This window comes from Myiozetetes cayanensis, unplaced genomic scaffold (genome assembly GCF_022539395.1).
Source record: "Myiozetetes cayanensis isolate MyiCay16 unplaced genomic scaffold, myiCay2020 scf3, whole genome shotgun sequence".
NCBI classification, from domain to species: domain Eukaryota; kingdom Metazoa; phylum Chordata; class Aves; order Passeriformes; family Tyrannidae; genus Myiozetetes; species Myiozetetes cayanensis.
In genome coordinates this window covers 57,185,984-57,206,679 of record NW_026087521.1, presented here as the reverse complement: position 1 = coordinate 57,206,679, position 20,696 = coordinate 57,185,984, and the positions used below count along the sequence as shown (strand labels likewise).

Here is a 20,696-nt window from a genome sequence, read left to right as displayed (position 1 = left end):
TGTTGCATTTTTATGTTTTTATTGTAGCATGCCATTGGTGACTTCTAGACTATAATTGGTTGACTGATCACTTTAGTAGACTGGAAGGTGATATAGTGAGGTTTTAGTAGGAATAAATAATTGAATGAAAATTGTTGACATACTCAACTTTTTATTCTTCTCACAAACTTTGACAATGTATATATCATAGAAGAGACATGTTTTCTCATTTATATGTATGTGCATATTCCTAAATTCTTTATAAAAACTGGAATTTTTTACACTCCAGTGAAAAGTTTGGTTGGTTTCTTTTAAATCACAAGACATGAACTGGTTAGTGTACTATGTCTAAACTTTTGGTGGATTACAGTTGTGAAACACTGACAGCTGGGAAGCCCAAACATGCCATGGTGGGAAGATGAAATACTTACAATTTAGATCAATCTGTTACTTCGTTAGGGGTGACTCAGAGGTTGTAGTATACCTCTAGGAGGACATTAATTTATTTACTTGATATATTTGTCTTAATAGGGTGAGAAGATATTCTATTTGATCAAGCCCACTGATGAAAATTTGGCTCTTTATGAGTCTTGGAGTTCATCTGTCACCCAGAGTGAAGTATATTTTGGGGACAAGGTTGACAAGTGTTACAAATGTGTTGTGAAGCAAGGACACACTTTATTTGTTCCAACAGGTAAGATTTTACTCTTATTATTACTATTATTTACGCTTATTACTTAGCATGTTTAATCAACAGTAATTAAGAATGTAATAAAATAAATGTGTTATCAACATTTGGTGTCCCCTAAAAGACAGAATAATAAAAAAAATTTAGAGATTTAGATTTTTAAAATAGGTAATTAGCTTTTAAGCTTGCATGACAGTCATAACGATTATCAGGGAATGAAAGAGTGTTTGTTACCCAATTAAAAGACAGCAAATTAATTTGATTATCAGGGAAATAGTTCCAATTAATAGAGCACAGATTGTTCACTATTTGATAGGTATCCAGACTGAATTCTTATCTTAATTTTATGATACAATTTTGTTTTGACATATTTGAATATTGCAAGGCTTACTAGGCATAATAATTACAAAAACATCTCATAAACTTCTTATGTTGTAGGCTAGAGGATTAAAAATACAAGTTGGGTGTTCTTTTTGGTTTGGTTTTTGTTGTGAGAAATGCCAAACAAATTAAACTTCTTCATTAAAAAAACCCAAAAAACCAAAAACCCACACAGAAAAATCCATCAAAGAAAATACCCCACCCCATTTAAACTCTCAAATAGCATTACCTTGCAAGTCTTTAATAAATCAAATCAATTGCCAATAAAAGTGAGTCCCAGTTTTTTGTATTTTCAGTTATCCAAACTATCCATATAAATACTTTTAATTATTTAATTATTAAAAATTGTCCTGGGTGCTATCTTTCTTTTTTTTTTTGGGGAGGGGAAAGCTTTAAATACACAGAGCAGGAAAATGGCTTATGATTCTACTTCTGGAATAAACCTAGAAGATTATGGTCAGTACCTTATCCTGTCATGGATTTCCTAGACTACTGCATTTTTTCCATTTCTCAGTTCTTAACCTGTGAGGTTCAGTGTTTACTGTTCTAGTTCTTAGCTTGTGCAGCATGGAGGACCTCTCTGTGCACTTACATTCCTGAACAACCAGAGCTTTTAAACCCATATGTTTTTGGCAAGAAATGGTATTAATTCTCTATGTTTGTAAGTGTGAGCTCACACATCTGTGAACAAAGAATGCAGGATTACAGAATGAAGAACAGAATGTGGCCCACAGATCTTTGAAAATTGTCACTGCTTCCCAAGTAATCAGCTGGATCTGAGCTCTCACTGCAATGTGACCGTAAAGAAAAATATCATCAGATCGTAATTTCTAGTGTGTACAGGTATCTGCATGTGTATACACATAAAATGGTACTTTTAAATGTAAATGTGTGTATACACACATCCTTATTCATATACTTTGGAGAACCAGTAAATTAAACTAGTTTTCAAGACAGGCGTTTAAGAAAATGGGAAATTCTGTAAGACTGAGTAAAGACTTTGAAAAAAACCCACCCTGACCTCTACTGAAAACCACTTTTGCTGTTCCTACTTGCAGTGATGCTAGTGGATATCATAATTATTTCATAATCTCTGCAATATGTTCAGAGTAGTCTTCTGAATTAAAATTAATCTTGCATGTAGGTGAATAGCACTGGAAGGCTCTTTAGAGTTATTTAAATATTATTCAAGATATTCTGTGTGGTCTACACTGAATTTTCTTTCTGTGTTACATGGACCTTGACCAAAACTGGAGCATACAAATAGCAAGTAGATGAGTTAAAAAAAAAAAAAATTAAAACATTTAGTTGATACAGGTATGCCATAAAAATCCTTAGTGTTGATGCAAAAGTGAGGAGGCTTTGTTGTCAGTTTTGTCAGTGTCTGGGGAGATGTGTGTTTAAAAGGACTGAAACACACACATCCCTTGGAGAGTCAGAGGTATTTGTCTACTGTGATGATGATGACTGAAAATGAAACCATGTACAGAAACTGCAGCTCTTGGGGTTAACCTGCAACAGTAACTTAACTTCCTTCCCGGCTACATAGTAGGTGTGTTGCTTTGCCAGTGTAACTTCAGTTTCAGGTCTTTTTACATATGATACCAAAACAACTAGAGCTGTTTGTTATTAACTGAACTGGGACATGGATTTAGTGGTACTTCGTACTTTGTAGTTGCTTGTGATTTGGTCTGGTCTTGCCTCAAGCTGGGAAGCTTCCTGTGTTTGTACGTCTTGCCTACCCTTGGTGAAACCATGGGTTCGTCTGCAAATGTCTGGCCAACTCATCTGTTGTCAAAGGTCATCTGTGTGTGTGCAAAATCAGAAGGAAAATCTTGAAAGAAGAAAGCCTCTTTGTAGTTTATTTACAGTAAAGCTGCACAGTGTAAATTTGAAAGGTAACTATTTTTAATCAGGAAGCTCATGTCATATGTTCTCCTGTGTACTTAGTTGAAATTATCCAGTAGTAGTGAGCCAGATCAGTACCATCATATTGGCCATGCTCTACCACGTTGAATAGTGGAGTTCACAAGGACAATATTTCAATTATGTGACAAATTTTTATAGAGTGTCTAGACTGGGTTTTAAACTGATCATAATTTCACTTGACTTAGAATGACTGTATTTAGAATACTTTATGGAACCACTTCTGAATTCCTACTTGAAAAACCTCAGTATTGCTAAATGACTTTCTTATGTTGTGCAAACAACCCGGTTACTGTAAGCAACATGTAAATATTGAAAGACATATAATTTCTGTTTTATTTTTATGACTATCATTTGTTCAGTATATTTTTTCTCTCCCGACTTGCTTATCTTTGTGGATTGGAATGAAAACTTTTACTTGAATTTTTACTTGAGTTTTGGAGTGAGTTTTTACTTGAAAAGTTGGCTTTGCATACTTTCCACTCCCAGTGATAAATTTCTTAAGCTTAACTCCTTCAGAAAACTACAGTTCACTGGATTTCTGAAACACTGGAGTTTACATGTTTTTAAAATTTACATTACTCGTTCCTGGCACAGAATACAAATTTGTTTGCTTTTTTTTTCTTTCAGGAACAGCATTTTTTACTTATATATGTATTTAAAAACAGTCTTAGAATAATTCATATGTATGTATTAAGTTTCACAATCTGTCATTTCAGGCTGGATTCACGCTGTGCTCACATCTCAGGATTGTATGGCTTTTGGAGGAAACTTTTTGCACAACCTCAACATTGGCATGCAGCTCAGGTTAGTCACAACTCTTCCTATGCTTTTTTCCTCAGTCAGTAGGATATTCTTTTCATAGAGATTTTTCTTCATGTGCTTAACCAGGATCAAATTGATACAGGCTCTCAAACAGACAATAGTGGCATTTTCAGTTAGAATGTATCAAGCACGTTCTCTTATTTGACTTCTGCAAAGTTTCAAAAGCAAAATGAAGGTTATGCAAGAATTTGGGTGAATAAAAGGAAAAAAAAAAAAAAAGGAAGAAAAAACCTCTACATTGGAGATTAGTATAAGTGAGTAAAACAAAACTAAGCAAGCCCAGGTGTGCGACCCCGAGTTGAAATGAGCGTCCTCAAGTCAGCATTGCTCTAAGGGCAGCTGTATTTAGTTTTGTCCAAGATGTAGAGCTGTCTTCTAAACATATTGTTTTTATTTATTACAGTGGAATCCTGATAAAATTCCATCTGTTAAAAGATCACACATTGGGTTTGTATCCTAGTTTTTTGAAGTCCAACTTTATTCTTAGAAGTGCCGCAGTCAAACTTGATAAGGTCAGAGCCTGAATGAGACCAGAGTTCAATCTTGTCTGTGGTCTTGTTGGGGTTTAACTATGTGGTACTTGACTTCTTTTATTTATCATGGCCATGGTTATTTTATTTTATTTTATTTTGGACATTGTGTCAATTTGAATGATTACATAGTTGAATAATGAATTTGATAATTAAAACATTCATGTTTTCTAATATTTGCACTTATTCAGGTGTTATGAAATGGAGAAGAGGCTAAAAACCCCGGATCTTTTCAAATTTCCTTTCTTTGAAGCCATCTGTTGGTTTGTGGCCAAAAACTTACTGGAAACATTGAAAGGTAATTCTTGTTTTAAGAGATGCACTTGTATCTGCTTTCATAATTCTTTGTCTCTTCATGGATAACAAAGAAAATTGCACTGCTTTTCTGTGAACAGGGGAGACTTTTTAAGCTGGAAAACTAGACTTGAATTACTTCTTTTCCTTTTTTTGGAAAGTCACATCATTTTTTTATCAGATTTTAGTGAGTACTGCAATGTGACAGTTCTAGATCCAGCAGTTCTTGGTTTTCATAAATGATCTTGCTAAAAAGTGCTTTGATGATTAAAGGTAGTAATAACCAAGAGGTGATTAAAAGGGTAACTTGCACTGAACAGAAATGTTAGTGCATTTGGTGGTGCATGTAACTCACACCTCATAGCCTACTGCTGGAACTTTTGAACTATTTTATTAGTGTTTTATTTAGTGTTTTTCATCTAATGCTTATGCTGTATGCAGTCAGTGAAAATATTCTAGATTATAAAGGCAGAATATCTGAGATGCTGGTACATTGCAGTTGTACTACCAACCAAATAGGATTAATTTGCCATTATCTCACAAGACTTCTTTAAGGAAGATAGGAAACTTATTTCCATGGCATCAGTTTTTCTTTCAGGCTTCTTTCATATCATTTAAGATCTTTGAGTACCCTTGGATAGCCTTTCCTTTGAGAAGTGATGAAGTGATCCCACCGACTTGTGTCTGTGGGTTTCTTCTTGGTGGCTTCACAGCTGAACAGAGAAACTTTTTTGCACTTCTACAATTTTCTTTGACCTTTTCAGTTACTCTGCCTGTTTTATTCTGCTCTTGGTTGTGAAGAGAAAGAGATCTGTGAGGGATTTTGTGGGAAGGATGCATCAGTTCCTGTGAGCTTGCTGTTCTTTTCCAAACTTCCTCATCTATTCTTTAATTGCTATATTTGTACCCGTGTATAATTGAGCTTGAGAGAATGTCTGTCTGACTTCACCTTCTTTTCCTCAAATATCTTGCCCTCTGCCTGCTCTATTTAATCTTAATAATATGATGTATTTCAAAGGACAGAAATCAACCTTCAGAGGAGGCTGCTGAATTCAGCTTCTGCTTTGAAAGAGATCAGAATCTCACATAACCTTTTTCTAATGTGGAAACAGTCACAAGTTATTGAAAATTATCTGTTCTCCTTTCAGCTAATGAAGACATTGAACAACCCTTGTTTCCAAAATGAGCATTTAAAGTTTCTGGTGAACCTAAAGCAACTCAGAAATCTTACCAAATAGAACAAACTTGCAGAAAATTTTTCCTTCCAAAAAGAGAGTATTTTTTTCTTGAAAGCTTGCTTTGGTTGGCCTCAGTCCTGCATATTTAATGCTTGCAAACTGATCAGAAGACACAGGAACTGTATTCCTGCTGGAAAAGCAGTGGAATATGTATGTTTCTATATCACCTAGCTAACTATAAGCTGTGTCTGTTGGCCCCACTCTTCCCTCTCCCCTTTTTATCCGGTGACTCCTTGAGTTCATAGGCTAGGAGCCTCTTGAGACTTAGGGGAGGAGGATGAAACTTATTCTCCTCTTACATTTAATCTTTGGCTCAGCAGATGTTTGTTGCTGAACAATGCTATGACCTATAAACCCATCATAAAAAATGAGAATTCAGGTTTCCATGACTAGAATGGAGTCTTATGTTGGGCTTTGGCATGAAGACTCATATGAATTATATATTTTATAGTCAGAATCCATTGTTTTATAAACAAGGGATGATACTGGTTCTGTTGTGTAAGGTAATGGTGATGTCCAGCCTCTAAATTGTTGAGTGCAGGCTTATTGGCAGTACTTTATATGAAATCCAGGTCCTTAAGCAAATTCAAAACAGCGTATCTTTCTTGTTCTTTTTCTAAAATGCCAGCAGGGTCACAGACATACCAACTAAGTCAGGAAGAATTCTGCAGCTCAAAGCCTGCCACTCCTTCTCATACCTTTTGAAAAGTAGGAGGCCTTTGAGAGATGAACAACTGTTCAGTAACAGAACTTCCTTTTTTCTGCTAGCATACTGATACATTATCCATAAGAACAGTGTTTTATTAGTGTATTCTTTTAAGGGAATAAAATGAGCCAAGTAGTTCTAGTGTTGATCCATTTGCTATTCACAAGTGGAAATATTTGTCAGGAACATGAGGAGAGGTTGTAATCTACATTTGGCTGTTTATGGAGTATTTGTCTTTTTCCTTCTTTTTTCACCCCCATGAAGGAAAAGAGAAAAGGAATTGCAATTACTTGGAAGCACTAGCTTCCTTAAGAAAGGAAGAAAGGAAGAAAGAAACCACTTTGTAGCAGAGTGGTTTCCACCTCATGTCCCCTTTGATTTTGGGAGGAAAAATGCTATAAACTGTGTGAGGGAGAATTATGGTAGTTGAAAGGGTTAGAGAAAATGTTTGGGGAATGGAAGTATGTTAGTGTAAGCCGTTTGCAGAGTATGTATGGGAATAAGTGATACAAATTCTAATTTAGAGATACATCCCACATCCTTCTGGTCCCTTTGACTAAAATATTTCTTAATGAAATAAAAGTGATTTTTTTCTTCAAATATGTTTTCTTTTGTTATGTATTTTAGATCTGTTTTTATTTTTTGTAATTGATCTTCAGTATGATGTAAGCTAACCCTCATTCACACAAGAATAAGTTAAAAAAAGAAGGTTTTATGTAGAATCACTTTAGTTATGGGTTTGGCTTTTGTTGTTGTTGTTACAGTATGCACATAAATAGAGGATGTCATGTTTCATTTGCTTGCACAATTTTTCCTTTAATGTGTTGTTGCACAATAGAAACTTTTATTGACTGAAGGGTAGGTATCATTCTATTGTTTTCACTGTTTCTAAATTGGTTTCTGTATCCTTTTTAGAACTGAGGGAAGATGGTTTCCAGCCTCCAAGCTATTTAGTACAAGGAGTGAAGGCTTTACTTACTGCTTTAAAATTATGGATGAAAAAAGAAGTAAGTATAAGTGATTTTGTTTGCTTTTTTGTTGAGCTCTGTTTTGATTTAGAGCTAAGTTAAGGTCTCTGCCCTTTTAAATTTCAAGATTATTTTTATCTGTTAATGAGTACTGAAAAAGTCTATGGAGAGTATATACTGCTGATCTGGGGAAAATTATCATGACAATTTTATATTCCATGATGCTAATAAAGTCTATTAAGACCAATTAATAATCTCAAGTATTGTAGCTGATAGAAGTAGAATCTTGTTCAGCTCAGGATGGAATAAGAATGCTAGAGGATAAGATGATAAATGGGACTTTTTTCTAAGAAATGTGTTTATGTAGTCAATTAACCCTAGTCTGAGGCAGTGGAGGGGTGGAATGCCCTGTATTAGTCAGTGATTTGGAAAGCACATTTCAGCTACACCTGCCGAAGACTCAATTTAGATTCAGACTGAGGAATATTAACTTCAGTTGAATACTGTCCTTGCTGAACATGGATTGACTCTTGTAAAATCATTAGCATGCCATCAATACTGGCTTTGCTGGTGCTGTTCTCTCCAGGAAAGCTTACCTGTTTTGGCACAGAAGTGGATCTGACCTAACCACACGTGCTTTTTTGTGTACCTGTGCTATTAAGCCCTCTTGGAACTGGTGCTTCTGGGAAGTGCTGTTCACTGACAGGCAGTTAGGTTCTGGCTGAGTTTATTAATTCTAGTTTGTTGCTCTCCCTGATGACTCGAACTGACTCTTTCTGAGGTCTCTTTGGTCTTTCTGCCCACAAGTCCTACTTTTAAGAGAACTTACTATACAACATGTATGATAATTGCACAGTGCTGCATCGAATGTTATGAGCGCCGTGGAAGTAAATGTGAGGCACAAATGCAGAAGTGGTTATTTTATGTGGAATTTGCTGGCGTCCAGCCTGTGTAGCATTACTGATTCCAGATGAAGATGTGCTGGCCTTCTGAATTGGTTCTTCAATGTCCCTTGGTCTGTGCTGTTCTGGATCAAAGCTAGCTAGTGAGTAGTGTAGAGGTATTTGCAGGATGTTGTGCCTAAGCTGTTAAACCACGTGTGAATCCAAGCTATCTCTGCATCTGGGGCATGGATAATAAGCAAGCCAGATAATGAGACTGCTGATAACTGAGATCAAACATAGCCTATATAAATCCTTATTTTAATTTGAAATTGGATTGGAATTCCTTTTTTTCTAGATTGCTGTAGTATAGTATTGTAGCATTTGTGTACTGTCTAGTAGCTCATTAAGTAGTATGATTAATACTTCATGTGGAATGTGATATGTTTTCTACTTTTCTGTGGAAGAAAAATCAATTGCACTTGCTGCATTCTGAATGATTACTAATGAGACTTGTGAGTATTCCCAAACCACTGGCTGAACAGACTCATCAATTGTGAGGAAACTGCAGAGCATCAGGGATGTAGCCACAATGCCGTCTGCTGTCCACCAGCTATCATGTTTTGTACCATGTGTTCACCTTTTCTAGCTACTGCTTCATACGTGAGCTCATCTTTTCTTTGCAGCAGGCCATCTGTGTGATAGGATTGTAGTTGTATGCAGGTGAGGACAGGAGGGGCTTTGTACAGTGCTGTATGATCTGCTCATACTGTGGGTTTCAGGCAGATTCTGAAACAGAAATGACAAATGTCTGCTTCTCCCTTAAGAAGCTTACATGAGGGTTCGCATTCGTATCATGGAGTATGTCTTTTCAAGACATATGGAAGTTGTCTTAGAGAATTATATACCATTTAGAGAATTTCAAACTCACCTTCAGCAGTGGTATCTTCATTGCTGCATTGTTTAAAAACTGCCAAAAATTAAAAGATGCTGAGGACAGAGGTTGAGTGCTACTAAATTTTTTGTAATTCTCATGTCTTTATTTGACTTCAGTTTGTGCAAGGCTTTCATCAGTGTGTATCCTCTAATTGCTTTGGTGCAGACCATCATTCTGCACTCTAATTGCTACACATAGTAATGGTGATGACCTGCCCAGTCGTCTGAGCTCTTGGATTTTAGCTCTGACTTCCTTCCTGCTTGCATAAGCAACAGGTCTCAGAGTCAGTTTTTCAGATGTTTGGTTCATGTACCAGTAAGATTATTTTGGGCAACTGTTTTGTGTTTTTAAAAATGATAATACTAGCTGTTGTGAAGGAAAAAAAAAAATCAGTGTGGGGTTTTTTTTTGGGGGAAGAGGAAGGTATGTGGGGTTTATTATTTTAATTTTTATTTTTTGTGCATATTTAAGTGTTGATATACCTCATTGTCATGCTATTCTGCAAAGAGGGATGGATTCATTAGCCTACCAGGATTTTTTTTTAATCTATACCTCTTGTTTTAAGACAAGTTTCTTCTTTCTTAGTGTATTTCCAACAACTGCAAAACCATTTCTTGAAGCTCTTGAATGAATCATAGCTTTCTTTCACTGTTTTATTTACCTGCAGTTGACATCTGGCATACTTAGGCTGTTTTGTTGCTACTGTTTTCCCTAGTACAAGAGAATTCCTCAGTCCCAAAGGCTGCATGTTTCTTTTCCAAGAACCAGGATGCAGAGACAATTTAAAACCAACTTATTTAATAGTAATGATAATTTTTCAGACGTGGCATCTGTAGGTATTCATATCTCTCTGCCACAGCTTAATTGAGAAAACTTTGGTGTAAATAGATAGCTTTTATCGTGACAAACAAGTGAACTTGCCTGTGGAACTCAATTTGCTCAAGGAGTTACTATAAATCATAGTGGCAAAATAACATGCTTCTGATATAAACTACATTTGCATTAGGAAGGCTTCTTAGTGTGTTTAAACCAGTGTTTGGGAGGATTCCGTCAGTCACTTCCTCTTGATGTCTTCATGAACAGGAAGACCTTTGGGAGAGTGAAGTCCTTAAGCAGAAAGGATTGAATGGTCCTAAGATAACCAAGAACTTGCTGGAAAAGTCATGCAGCGTAGTGACAGAGATACTGTGTTCTCAAGTGTGAATGTGTAGAGGTGATGCATTCAAAGAATGAAGAATGGTAGATAATAGCAGCTGATTTAATTTTTTCCTGTAGAATTAATGGCACTGAAATGAATGATTATATCATGATTATGCATTCATGTTGGGGCTTTTTTTGGAGGGGATAAAGCATTTGTTTTAATGACTGAGGGGAAGCTGGGTTCAATGAAATGCACATACAGTATCGAATTGCTTCTAGCAATCATTTTGCTGCTGAATCTCATTTTTTAAATGTGGGTAACTGAAAGTGTTTGGGATGTTTTTCCATTTAAATGGTTGATTAAAGGGATAGCAGAATTCACGTCAGTCATTCTGGTCTGTGTGCGAGTGCTGTTTTGTCTGTTTAATTCTAACTAAAAGTGTTTTGAGGGACATTTAAACTACATACAAAATATTAAACGTAATTTTTGCTAGATCTAACTGTAGAGCATTTGGAATTACTCAGATTGGTTGTGTCTGTATAATATGAAATCCGTCTCTGATACTATTTCAAAGGATTAAAGGGAACATAAACTCTTATGGCTTGCTATATTTTACTGTAGGGATTGATTATTTTTTTTTAATTGCATTTCCAATCTACTAGATTGTAAATAAGCTAAGAAGGTAATTTTTAAATATGAGATGTCAGGGAGATGTTTAAAAATCTGCATCTTGGTTCCTGATGATTTTTCTTGATTTGCTCTTTAGATTAAAATTTTACCATAGTGAAATTCCCTCAGTCTTTAGCTTTGAAGTCTTTAGTTTTGAAGGTCATGACTCGAATGAATGTCTGAAGTATGTCTCTATGTTGACCATGCTGAAGGAAAAACAGAAGCTGTTTACTGTACTGAGGGTAAAAAAAAAAGTTGTTTGTCAATATGGCTTTGTATTACCTCTTCTTTGGATTCTTGGAGACATTGAGGGATATCTGTTGCCTACTAAAGCTTGGACTGGAAGATTCTGTGTGTGTGTGTGTGTATCTGTCCTAGAAGTCTACAGTCATTGTTACAGAAATTAATCTATTTGGGATTTTTTTTAATTTTATTTTTTCCCCTGTAGATCTGTTTATTTCATATTATTTCTGCTTTTATCTGAAAAAAATTAATTAAGTGTCTTTTCTTCCCTCTTTGCATGCAGCTTGTAACAGAACATGCCTTTGAAATTCCAGACAACATTAGGCCTGGGCATCTCATCAAAGAGCTTTCTAAAGTGATTCGTTCTGTAGAGGTAAGAACAGAGGCAACCTACATAAACTTGCAGAAAAAAAAATCTTGGAATCAGGGAAGTCCATAGTAGCTGTGCTTCTGATTACCATATTCAGCTTTTAATTCATTAAATGTTCATTTAATAATAGAATAACAAGAGGAAAGCTATTTGGAATACTAAGCTATGGGTATTTCAAATAAAGAAAATGTATAGTCAATGTTTTTGTGGTTGGTTTTTTTTTTAAATTTTTTAAAATTTTAATGGTGAAATTATTTGTAGGTCAGTATTTCTAAAACATTTTCACTTATAAATACTTAAAATAATTACTGTTAATTTGAAATTCTGTGCACATTCCCACTTGTTTGTTAGTTTTTGGTCCAACTGTCATCTCTTTTGCTCCCTCATATGTTTTGTGGCTGTTTGTTACACAGCCAGTTTGTGTTTCCCTTCCTTTTATTTTTTGATTGCTTATACATACCAGTGTTTTGCTCCTTTATTCCTTAATGAATATTGATTATGGAAAACTCTCACATTTATATGCGGAGAGAACAGATCTGAGATGTGACCTGTTGTGTACAGTACAAGTCTACCTGATGCTGCCCAAACAAAACCCTGTGTTTTGGTGGTAGCTTTTGGTGTTAAGCACCACCATTATGGAATAGCAGAAAAGCCCCAAATGGGAAAGAAGTGCAATACATCTAAGCTTTGTTCATCAAATCCAAGTGAAATATGTACTATTCCTCTAAAAGGTCTAACAATTTTGTTTGTATGATTTATATTGAATTAGGTGAATAAGAAGCAGCACTTCAGTGGCTTTATTTCTCTGAGACTATTCGGAAATGTGTTTTTAATTACAGGAGGAAAACAGCAAACTAGTTAAAACTCAGGGAATTCTTGGTGTGTCTCCAACGTCACGATCTTCACATGAAACAGCTTCCCCTCACCACTCCAGACGAAGGGTGAGGAAGCTGCGAGACCATGCTACCAAAACTCCTTCTAATCTGGACATCCTGGAACTCCACACTAGGGAGGTACTGAAAAGGCTGGAGATGTCACCGTGGGAGGAGGCAAGTATTAAGCTTTGTGCAAGAAAAACAAAACTAGAGTAGGTTTCTAACATCTGTTAAAAAAGAATCACTTTTAAGATGCATGAGAATATGGACTATGAGTCTTTGTCTTATGAGACATGGATAGATTTGGGTTTGACTTCTTTTGAGTTTTCCTGATACAAATATCTCTTTTTCGTGATAATTTTTTTGGTGGATGTTCCTTCAAAATTTTGGTTCAGAAGGTACCCTGAATCCACTACCCACTTCAAGTATAGTTTTTGAATTAGGTCTGCTGTAGCTGTCAAGTGCTACTTTGAATCAGTTATCTGAAGAAAAGGGAGCTTTCAAAGCCTTGATTTGGTGAGGCTCTGAGCCAGCCTGCTTCTCTGTGTTTTTACACAGCTGTTTCTATATAGTTCTTATAGTTACTGTAATTTGGTTAGCCTTGTTTTTTTGTCACATTCCAATTTCTTGTATGGCAGTGCCTCCCTACCAGTAACCCTCAGGATGCCTTTGGTCTCTATAGTGGGGCCGTGGAATTTGTGGTTGTATTACAAAGATATCATGGAGCAAATCAGTGAAAAGTACTCTCTTGAAAAATACCTTTTTTCAGGTTTGATGACATTATTTCAAAGAACATAAGCAAAAGTGGAAGAAGGACATAGAGGAGGGAAATAAGTAGCTTTATGAAAGGAAATAAGTAGCATTTCTGAGTATAAATGCTGACAAATTTAGTTGGGACAGGATGGACTGTCATAGTGGAGAAATACTGGTTTGGATCCTTAGGTTGGTCTTCATAAGTTATGGAACAAGAGACATTCACTTTAACCCCCGAAGACAGGAGGCTGAATTTAAGATTTGCCACAAATAGTTAGCTCATGCAGTTCATTGCTGCAAACAAATGTTTAGGAGAATTAGTCATTGTCATTCAATGTAGAAATATAATGTTCAATATCAGTACAGGATTTAAAAAAACCATTATTTTACATGTTCCTGGTTTGGGGCATAACTGCAGTGCTGATTGCTTCAGAGTATATGTCAAGTGTAAATTGCTTTGCGTAAGAAAGTTCTGCTTATGGCAGGTTACTTTCCATTACTGATATTTTACTGTCCTCTAAATTAGTTCTGATATACTAATTTCAGGGACCAGATACCCAGTCCTGGAGCTGCCATATCAGTTCCAAGCACAGCTTTTGGCTTGCCCATCTCTATTGGTATTTCTCTGAAGGAAACATAAAAGGAAACATTACAGGAAAGTTGTAGTTGTTTCAGATGCTTCAGTAGAGTAAAGGTGATTCAAGGAAGGAGAAGGTGCAGTCACTTTTTACATCCAAATGTTTTTTTTGAGCTTACTGAAGCTGGTTATTCAGGTGGTAACCATCCTAGTATTGAATTTAATCTTTTATGGAGTGCAGAAAAAAACCAATTGAATTTATAGGAATAAATAATAAGCAACATTGCTTTTACTTCTTTAGGATACTGCAAGCTCAAAACTGAATGGGAGATTTAACAAGCCCTTTCAGCCATCTTCTACAGTACCTGAGTGGCGAACAAAAGACAATGATCTTCGCCTTCTGCTGTCAAACGGAAGAATAATCAGGTATAAAGGATTGGTTGTGGATCACTTTTTTGTAGTCATTATGGTCTGGAGTATGCTAATTGTTAGTAACATTTTTATTTGTGGAGCTCTGGATTCTTTTTACCAGTAAGATTCATATTAGGAGGATAGAAGGAATGTCTGTGTCTGCTGTCCCCTAGTGGAGCAATGCTTAAGGAATGAAGAGGAGGGGATTCTTTGCAGGTTCCTTTGTTAGAGCATTTCATTCAGATGCTCGGTTTGGTTTGTACTGAAGGGAATGCCTCAAAGTAGAAACAGTTTTTTGTATCCATCTATTAGAGTAATTCTCTTTAAAAGTATTCTGGTGTTAAACTTTGTATCTTTATGGAAATAATAGTTGTACAGGAAGTAAAATGGCAATAAGTACAATTTTGAATGAAGAGATGAGCATAAGAGGATATTACTGTTGTTTTGTACTGTTGTATCTCAAGAGTTATGTTGTAAATAATGAAAGGAAAACAATTGCTTCAGGTTTCTGAGATTAACATGACTTTTTCTTTTTACTCGTGAGACAGAGATGAGAGGCGTCCATTTACAGATCGAAGTCTTTACACAGCAGACAGTGAAGATGAAGACGACAGGACAAGGTCAAAAAAGACGACTGTTAAGGTAGAAGACCAACCCTCAGGATGTGAAGGAGAAGGGAATGCAGAAGCCCAGAAACCACTGAACAGTAAGATTGTCTCTAATTCCCATCAGTTGAACATTCTGATGATCTCAAAAAGGGTCTAATGACTGTTGGTCAGTCTGACTGAAATTTTACCAAAATATAAAGAGGACAAAGTAATAAATCTGAGGAGTAATACTAGAAGTTACACAAAACACTTGTCAAATACTATTTGTCTACTGCAGAAGCCAACAGGATAGAGATGAAAAGTAAAACTCACTTTTTATGTTAGTACCATCTTGAATACTACATTCAGCATTTTTCAGAGTTGAGGTTTGGTTGGTTGTCTGGATGAGTATTTATTACTTTTGGTCTGTTTCATAATGTAAGACTGCTGATTTTTTTAATTTTTTTGGACCCAAATACACTTCAGTGTGAAAAGCACATCACATCATTCCATGTATAGAATGAAGGATCATAACACGCAGATAATTTTAAAACTATCTTATATTTCACTTTTTGTTCCATTTCATTATTACCTACTTGATCATTCAATTTTGTATGTTTTGATAATGAGTAGGTTTATTGCATACAAGCAATAAGACATAACTTGGCATTAATAAAATCTTACACTTTCAGCCTTTGCAAGACTGGGATAGAATTGAGGTTATTTGTAAAACACTTTAATCCCACTTTCCAGTGCTTTAAACCGTCCTTCACTAGGAATTAATCTTTTTTGGTCTTTCTGTAGCCTGAAGCCTTCCTACCAAGTGTTCAGCAGTGATGATCACACAGTGTATTAGTAAAGTATCAATATTGAATGCCTGTTGTCAGTGCCTATTATTAATCATACACTCTGTGTGCAGTGACAAATTGGTCCTTGACATAACTGTTCAGCTCTCTGTTTAATTATAAAAGTCACATCCTTCCACAATAGAGCTTTCAAGGGCTCAAAGGGTATGTTCTAGGAAACTGAAGTCAACACTTCAAGATAATAAGACTCCTCTAGAGACTTACAGTTCCCTGAGTTTCCTGCACAACAGTTCATAACAACATTTGAGTCCACTGTCAACCTGCATAAAATACTTAATTATTTTCATTAACAAAGCAAATTATAATCCCTCTTTACTGTGCTTCCAAACATTGCAGAGGACTGTATTAAGAAGCCTGCACATGAAAGAGATCTTTCTTAGGTATTCATGAAGCAAGGCAAACAACTTGTTGAGTGAGGCTTACTGTGGTGTTTTTTCACTTTCAAAACCAAATTAAGTAAATTAAAGTAAGCTTTGCACTTGAATCAAAGATTAAATCATACAGAGAAATGGTAGATTTTCTTCAAAATTGTTGCTCTTATTTGGTACAAAATGAATATGGCAGTGGGTATCCAAATGCAATAAATGTACTTGGAACTAGAGGTGAATGTTGAGCTTGTTCTTCCAGCAGTTGAGTACTCAGGACTATCACTAATATTTTTAATTGAAGATTGAGAGTCTTTGAACTTCCCTATTAAAGATTACCTGTGTTAGATTATTTTACCATAACTGAGAGTCTAAAGAGAAAGAAGGGGGAAGGTACTGTCTGCAGAGAATTCCATAAAAGGAACTACCTGTTTCTATAACAGCTTCCGACTTCCATTGTTCTCACTGGGATTAAGGCCAAGAGGCACTGTCTACAGACAGATGCCTTTAAACAGATCAAGCTCTATAGAGATTTGTGTGTCATGCCAAGATCCTAGTTTTAAATGGTGACCTACTGTTATCAGAGAGACAAAGATCAAGTGCTGTGCTTAATAGAGCAAGATACTTTGTGTGGATGAAGGGAAGGTGATTTAAGATGGGTTTTTAAATTTACAGTAGCTTAGCCTGATCGTAGAGATAATGACTCCTGTCATTCACCTGATTTCTGGAGTACTCCTCCCAGTCTCTGGGAGCATACAGAGCCATAACTTTTCTTGGAAAAGGCAGTAGTCTAAAGGAAAATTCTTTGAGCTATAAAATGATGTTTTCTGTATCACGCATGCTGTTGCTTATCCTAGAATTTGCCTTTTTGAAATGACATGAGTCATCATCAGCAATTCCTTGGGTTGTTTTAAGCTGCAGTAATTTAAAATATTAATTTTATTGTCATATGGTAAGCATTACTTTATTTAGCTTAACTTCATATATTATGGTGTTGCTCATTTAATGTGCTTAGATATTCCTCTTTCTAACACTTTCTGAAGTTTTAATTAGTCTCCTCTAGCTTTTGGTACCAGCTGTTCATTTTATTCACTTTCTGATAGCAAGTCTCATGTTTAGCTTTCTTCTGACTCTAAAAATAATTACCATTATACAGTGTTTAGAAATTAATAATACCCTTGAAATATATTGGATGCCTATTTGTGAGCTTTCCACAGTTTTCAATAGGAGCAAAACCCTATCAGAATTGCAGTTACATATACATCCTCTATTGCACAATTAGAGTTAGGAATAATCATATGTTGTTTATGTAGTTTCATGTAAAACTATGCTGTAAGGAAACAAACATTTCAACTTTACTTGTGTTCATTCATTCAGCACAGTTTTGTATGAAACTGTAAGTACTTGAAAAGTCATGTTACTTTCTTTAGCTACTACTTTCTTGATATATATTCATAATTTTTTTAAATTCTATTTGGCTTTTCTCCAAAAAACTTCTACTACTTAAACTGCATGTTGTCATCTTCAACAAATTTGTACTTAATCAAGATTTTTACCAGCATCCTTGACACAGGTACACATACAGCCCACTGGCCTCGAGCCGTGGATTCCAAACCCTTAGAAATGTGTTTCCTGCTTGTGGTTCTGTGAGGCATATGCTGTCTTTTAAGCGTACAGGCTTATGAGAACTGCTCAGCTGCTTCACGTTTGAGTTCTTTCAGCACTTAAAGTAAACCATGTGGACTAGTTAGCTGCTTTGATTGATTACTTTGTCACATGCAAGTGTTTGTGATGTCTATTTTGACACCTTCTCTTATTAGTTCTTTACCTTACTGCTATCAAAAAGCATGTCTAAGGTTGGTATTTCCTCATCTTCCTTTTCAGGTTGTTCTGTGATGAAAACAATGCAAGTATCATCACAGTAATACTTTAATATTTAACAGGTCTTCATTTTAACCCTGATTGGCAGTTTCGTAGTAGCACAAAAGCAGTAGAATATGCCAGTCAATTGTGACATGGAAGTAAAATTGCAAGTAATGCAATTTTTTAGCCTTTAAATCATGTAATATCCTCTGACTTCCATGTTTAGTGTTTCTTTATAACTGCTTTTGTTTTCAATCAAGGAAATTCCAGGTTCAGAGAGTCTAAGGAAAAGTAAAATTGAACATTATTTCTGATTGTTTTTTGAGAGCCACTTCTCTTGACTGTACCCTGTACACAAAAGCAGAAATTGCCCAAGGTGCCATCTATGGAGTATGTGCTTTATGGGAGAGAAAAAAATGTATACTTTTGCTGCACCTGATATATATTCTTGTCTTCATCCAGTCAATTGTTTGAGGAGTCTATTGGTCAGCAGTAGGCAATTCATTACATTTCTAAGCAGAATTGACTTGTGAACCAGATCAATGTGTGGATGTGCTTTTGTTTACAGACTGTTAAAAACTGAAATATGTGTTTCTTGTTTTTTACTTCCAAAATCATAGTTAAATATTATATGTAATAAATGTTGGGTCTTATATATTTTAATTTTTCTCTCTGCAGTGTTCTTTGAAAGTGTGAAATCAGAACTCAGGAATGGATCCTCAGAGTACTCTGATATTTCTGATTCAGAAGAATCTGAGCCTGATTGCACTACACAGGTATAGCTAGAAAAAAGGTCACAAAAGTTAATGAAACAATTAAATATAATTTTACTCACACATTTCAAATTTGCATGGTCAAAGTTTGTGTTAAAACCGCAATAACAAAGTATTTAGTACTCCTTCAAGTTGGTATGTCAGACTTAATGTTCTGCCTCATTCTTCATTTATTCTAGTCTTGAGAAAAATTATGACATATGCTATCTTGAGCCAAATTTTATGATCTCCATTGTCATTGAAGTAGGGCTGGCAGAGGACGAACAGTCTGAGAAATGTTAGAACTTAGTTGCTTTGTTTATTTATTTTTTTAAAAAGTCTAAATTGTATCTTTTGAATTATGAGTATCTACCACAAAATTTTCATTTTAGTACATAGTTAGTTGGAAACAATCTTACAGGTATTCAGTTTTTTTAAATAAGCTGAAATGACTAAATCCTACTCAGGTATTTTAGACTACTGGAAGTAAATGGGAATCCTCCATTTGAGTGTCTAGATTGTAGTGATTTCCTTAGAACTAAATGAAAAATAAATGCAAACACATGCATATTTGCAAACATATATTTTAATACAACTTCTAGTATTTAGAAATGTGCATATGCATATATAAATATTGTAATTATTTTTCTCATTTGCAAATTGTGCTCTGGCTTACTAATTTCAGCAGTAGGGTGGAGTGATTACCTTGGATTTTTGTTTCATACTTCTGGAAAGCTAATGCTTTGGTCTTTCATTCAATTTTCAACCTATTATGTAGACTTTACAAGAAGTCTTCAAATTCCTGCTTTTTTCATAGTGGTCAAGATCTTTTTTTGATATTTGTTGTCTTTCATGATTACTTTATATAGATGTTGGAATAAGTGATAGGAATCTTCGCAGTGTGGCTTCTTCTGGTTTAACTGCATTGTCAGCAACTTTGGCTCAGCAGGTTCCCTTTTCTAAGACACAGAATCATTAGTTACTCAAAAGTGATATATCTCATCTTCACAGGAGAATGTAGCCAGTTTTGTATGACTTTGTAAATGAGTGAATGTTTTATATTAATGCTATTTAAAACTCTCTCAGTTCTTCCCATACTCTTCTGCTTTTAAATTTGGAATATCTAATGGAATAATTTTTCTACATATTTAAATTTGTCTTTTGTAATGACATATCCGAAATGAACTCTCTCATTAGCTCCTGTAAATCCTTTTAATATTGTTACATTGTGCTGGATATGATCTTAAGAAAACAATGCCTTTATTACTAACATTGAATCATAGTTATAATTTAATTGCCCATTTGTGTCACTTTCTGAGTGTCAAAGATTAGCAAGCTGCTATTGTGAATGAGACTATTGTATAAAAATATCCCTTGGTGATGCAATGCACTTAATTTATTCCAGTTCTATTTTTGATGATAGGGATAGTGATGTCAGTCTTGAAGGATCAGAACATATCCATGTTCTGATCTCCCACTTTCAACACTTTTTAATTGAGTGTTATGCATATTCCTTGGCTTGAAAAAAACATTGCGATGTTCTCTGTACTTGTTGAAAATAGATTAGTCTGAATTACCAAGATGGAACATATGTATGGTAGCCCTTGCTTCGTGTAAAGGCATATTGAGTCACATATGGTTGCTCCACCTTTGAGAAGCTCCTGCCCATACAAGCTGTAATCTCAGCAGGAGCTGAAAAGCTCTTTCATTCATGAAATGAGGCTGTGCCACTGTAAGAGAGACAACAGCTGTTGTGTCTCTTCCTGCTGTGCTCTGGATTTACCTGAGAGTTTCTGTCATTCATTAGGGAGATGGTGCTGCTGCAAGTTACATTTTGTGAGAGCGGGAACCAGAAGCAGTTACTTGGGGCA

The 20,696-nt window shown here is 35.4% G+C and overlaps 1 protein-coding gene across 3 annotated transcripts in view; it reads left to right on the top strand.

Annotated features, from left to right (window-relative positions):
• Positions 1–20,696, top strand: part of KDM7A (lysine demethylase 7A) — a 69,757-nt gene that overhangs the window by 36,143 nt on the left and 12,918 nt on the right. For all 3 annotated transcript variants that reach the window (XM_050324127.1, XM_050324126.1, XM_050324124.1), the window contains exons 7-15: positions 511–673; positions 3,694–3,781; positions 4,521–4,627; positions 7,483–7,574; positions 11,690–11,779; positions 12,616–12,825; positions 14,283–14,407; positions 14,941–15,098; positions 18,752–18,849. In XM_050324127.1, coding sequence (XP_050180084.1) covers positions 511–673; positions 3,694–3,781; positions 4,521–4,627; positions 7,483–7,574; positions 11,690–11,779; positions 12,616–12,825; positions 14,283–14,407; positions 14,941–15,098; positions 18,752–18,849 — 1,131 coding nt within the window. The remainder of the gene's footprint in view (positions 1–510; positions 674–3,693; positions 3,782–4,520; positions 4,628–7,482; positions 7,575–11,689; positions 11,780–12,615; positions 12,826–14,282; positions 14,408–14,940; positions 15,099–18,751; positions 18,850–20,696) is intronic.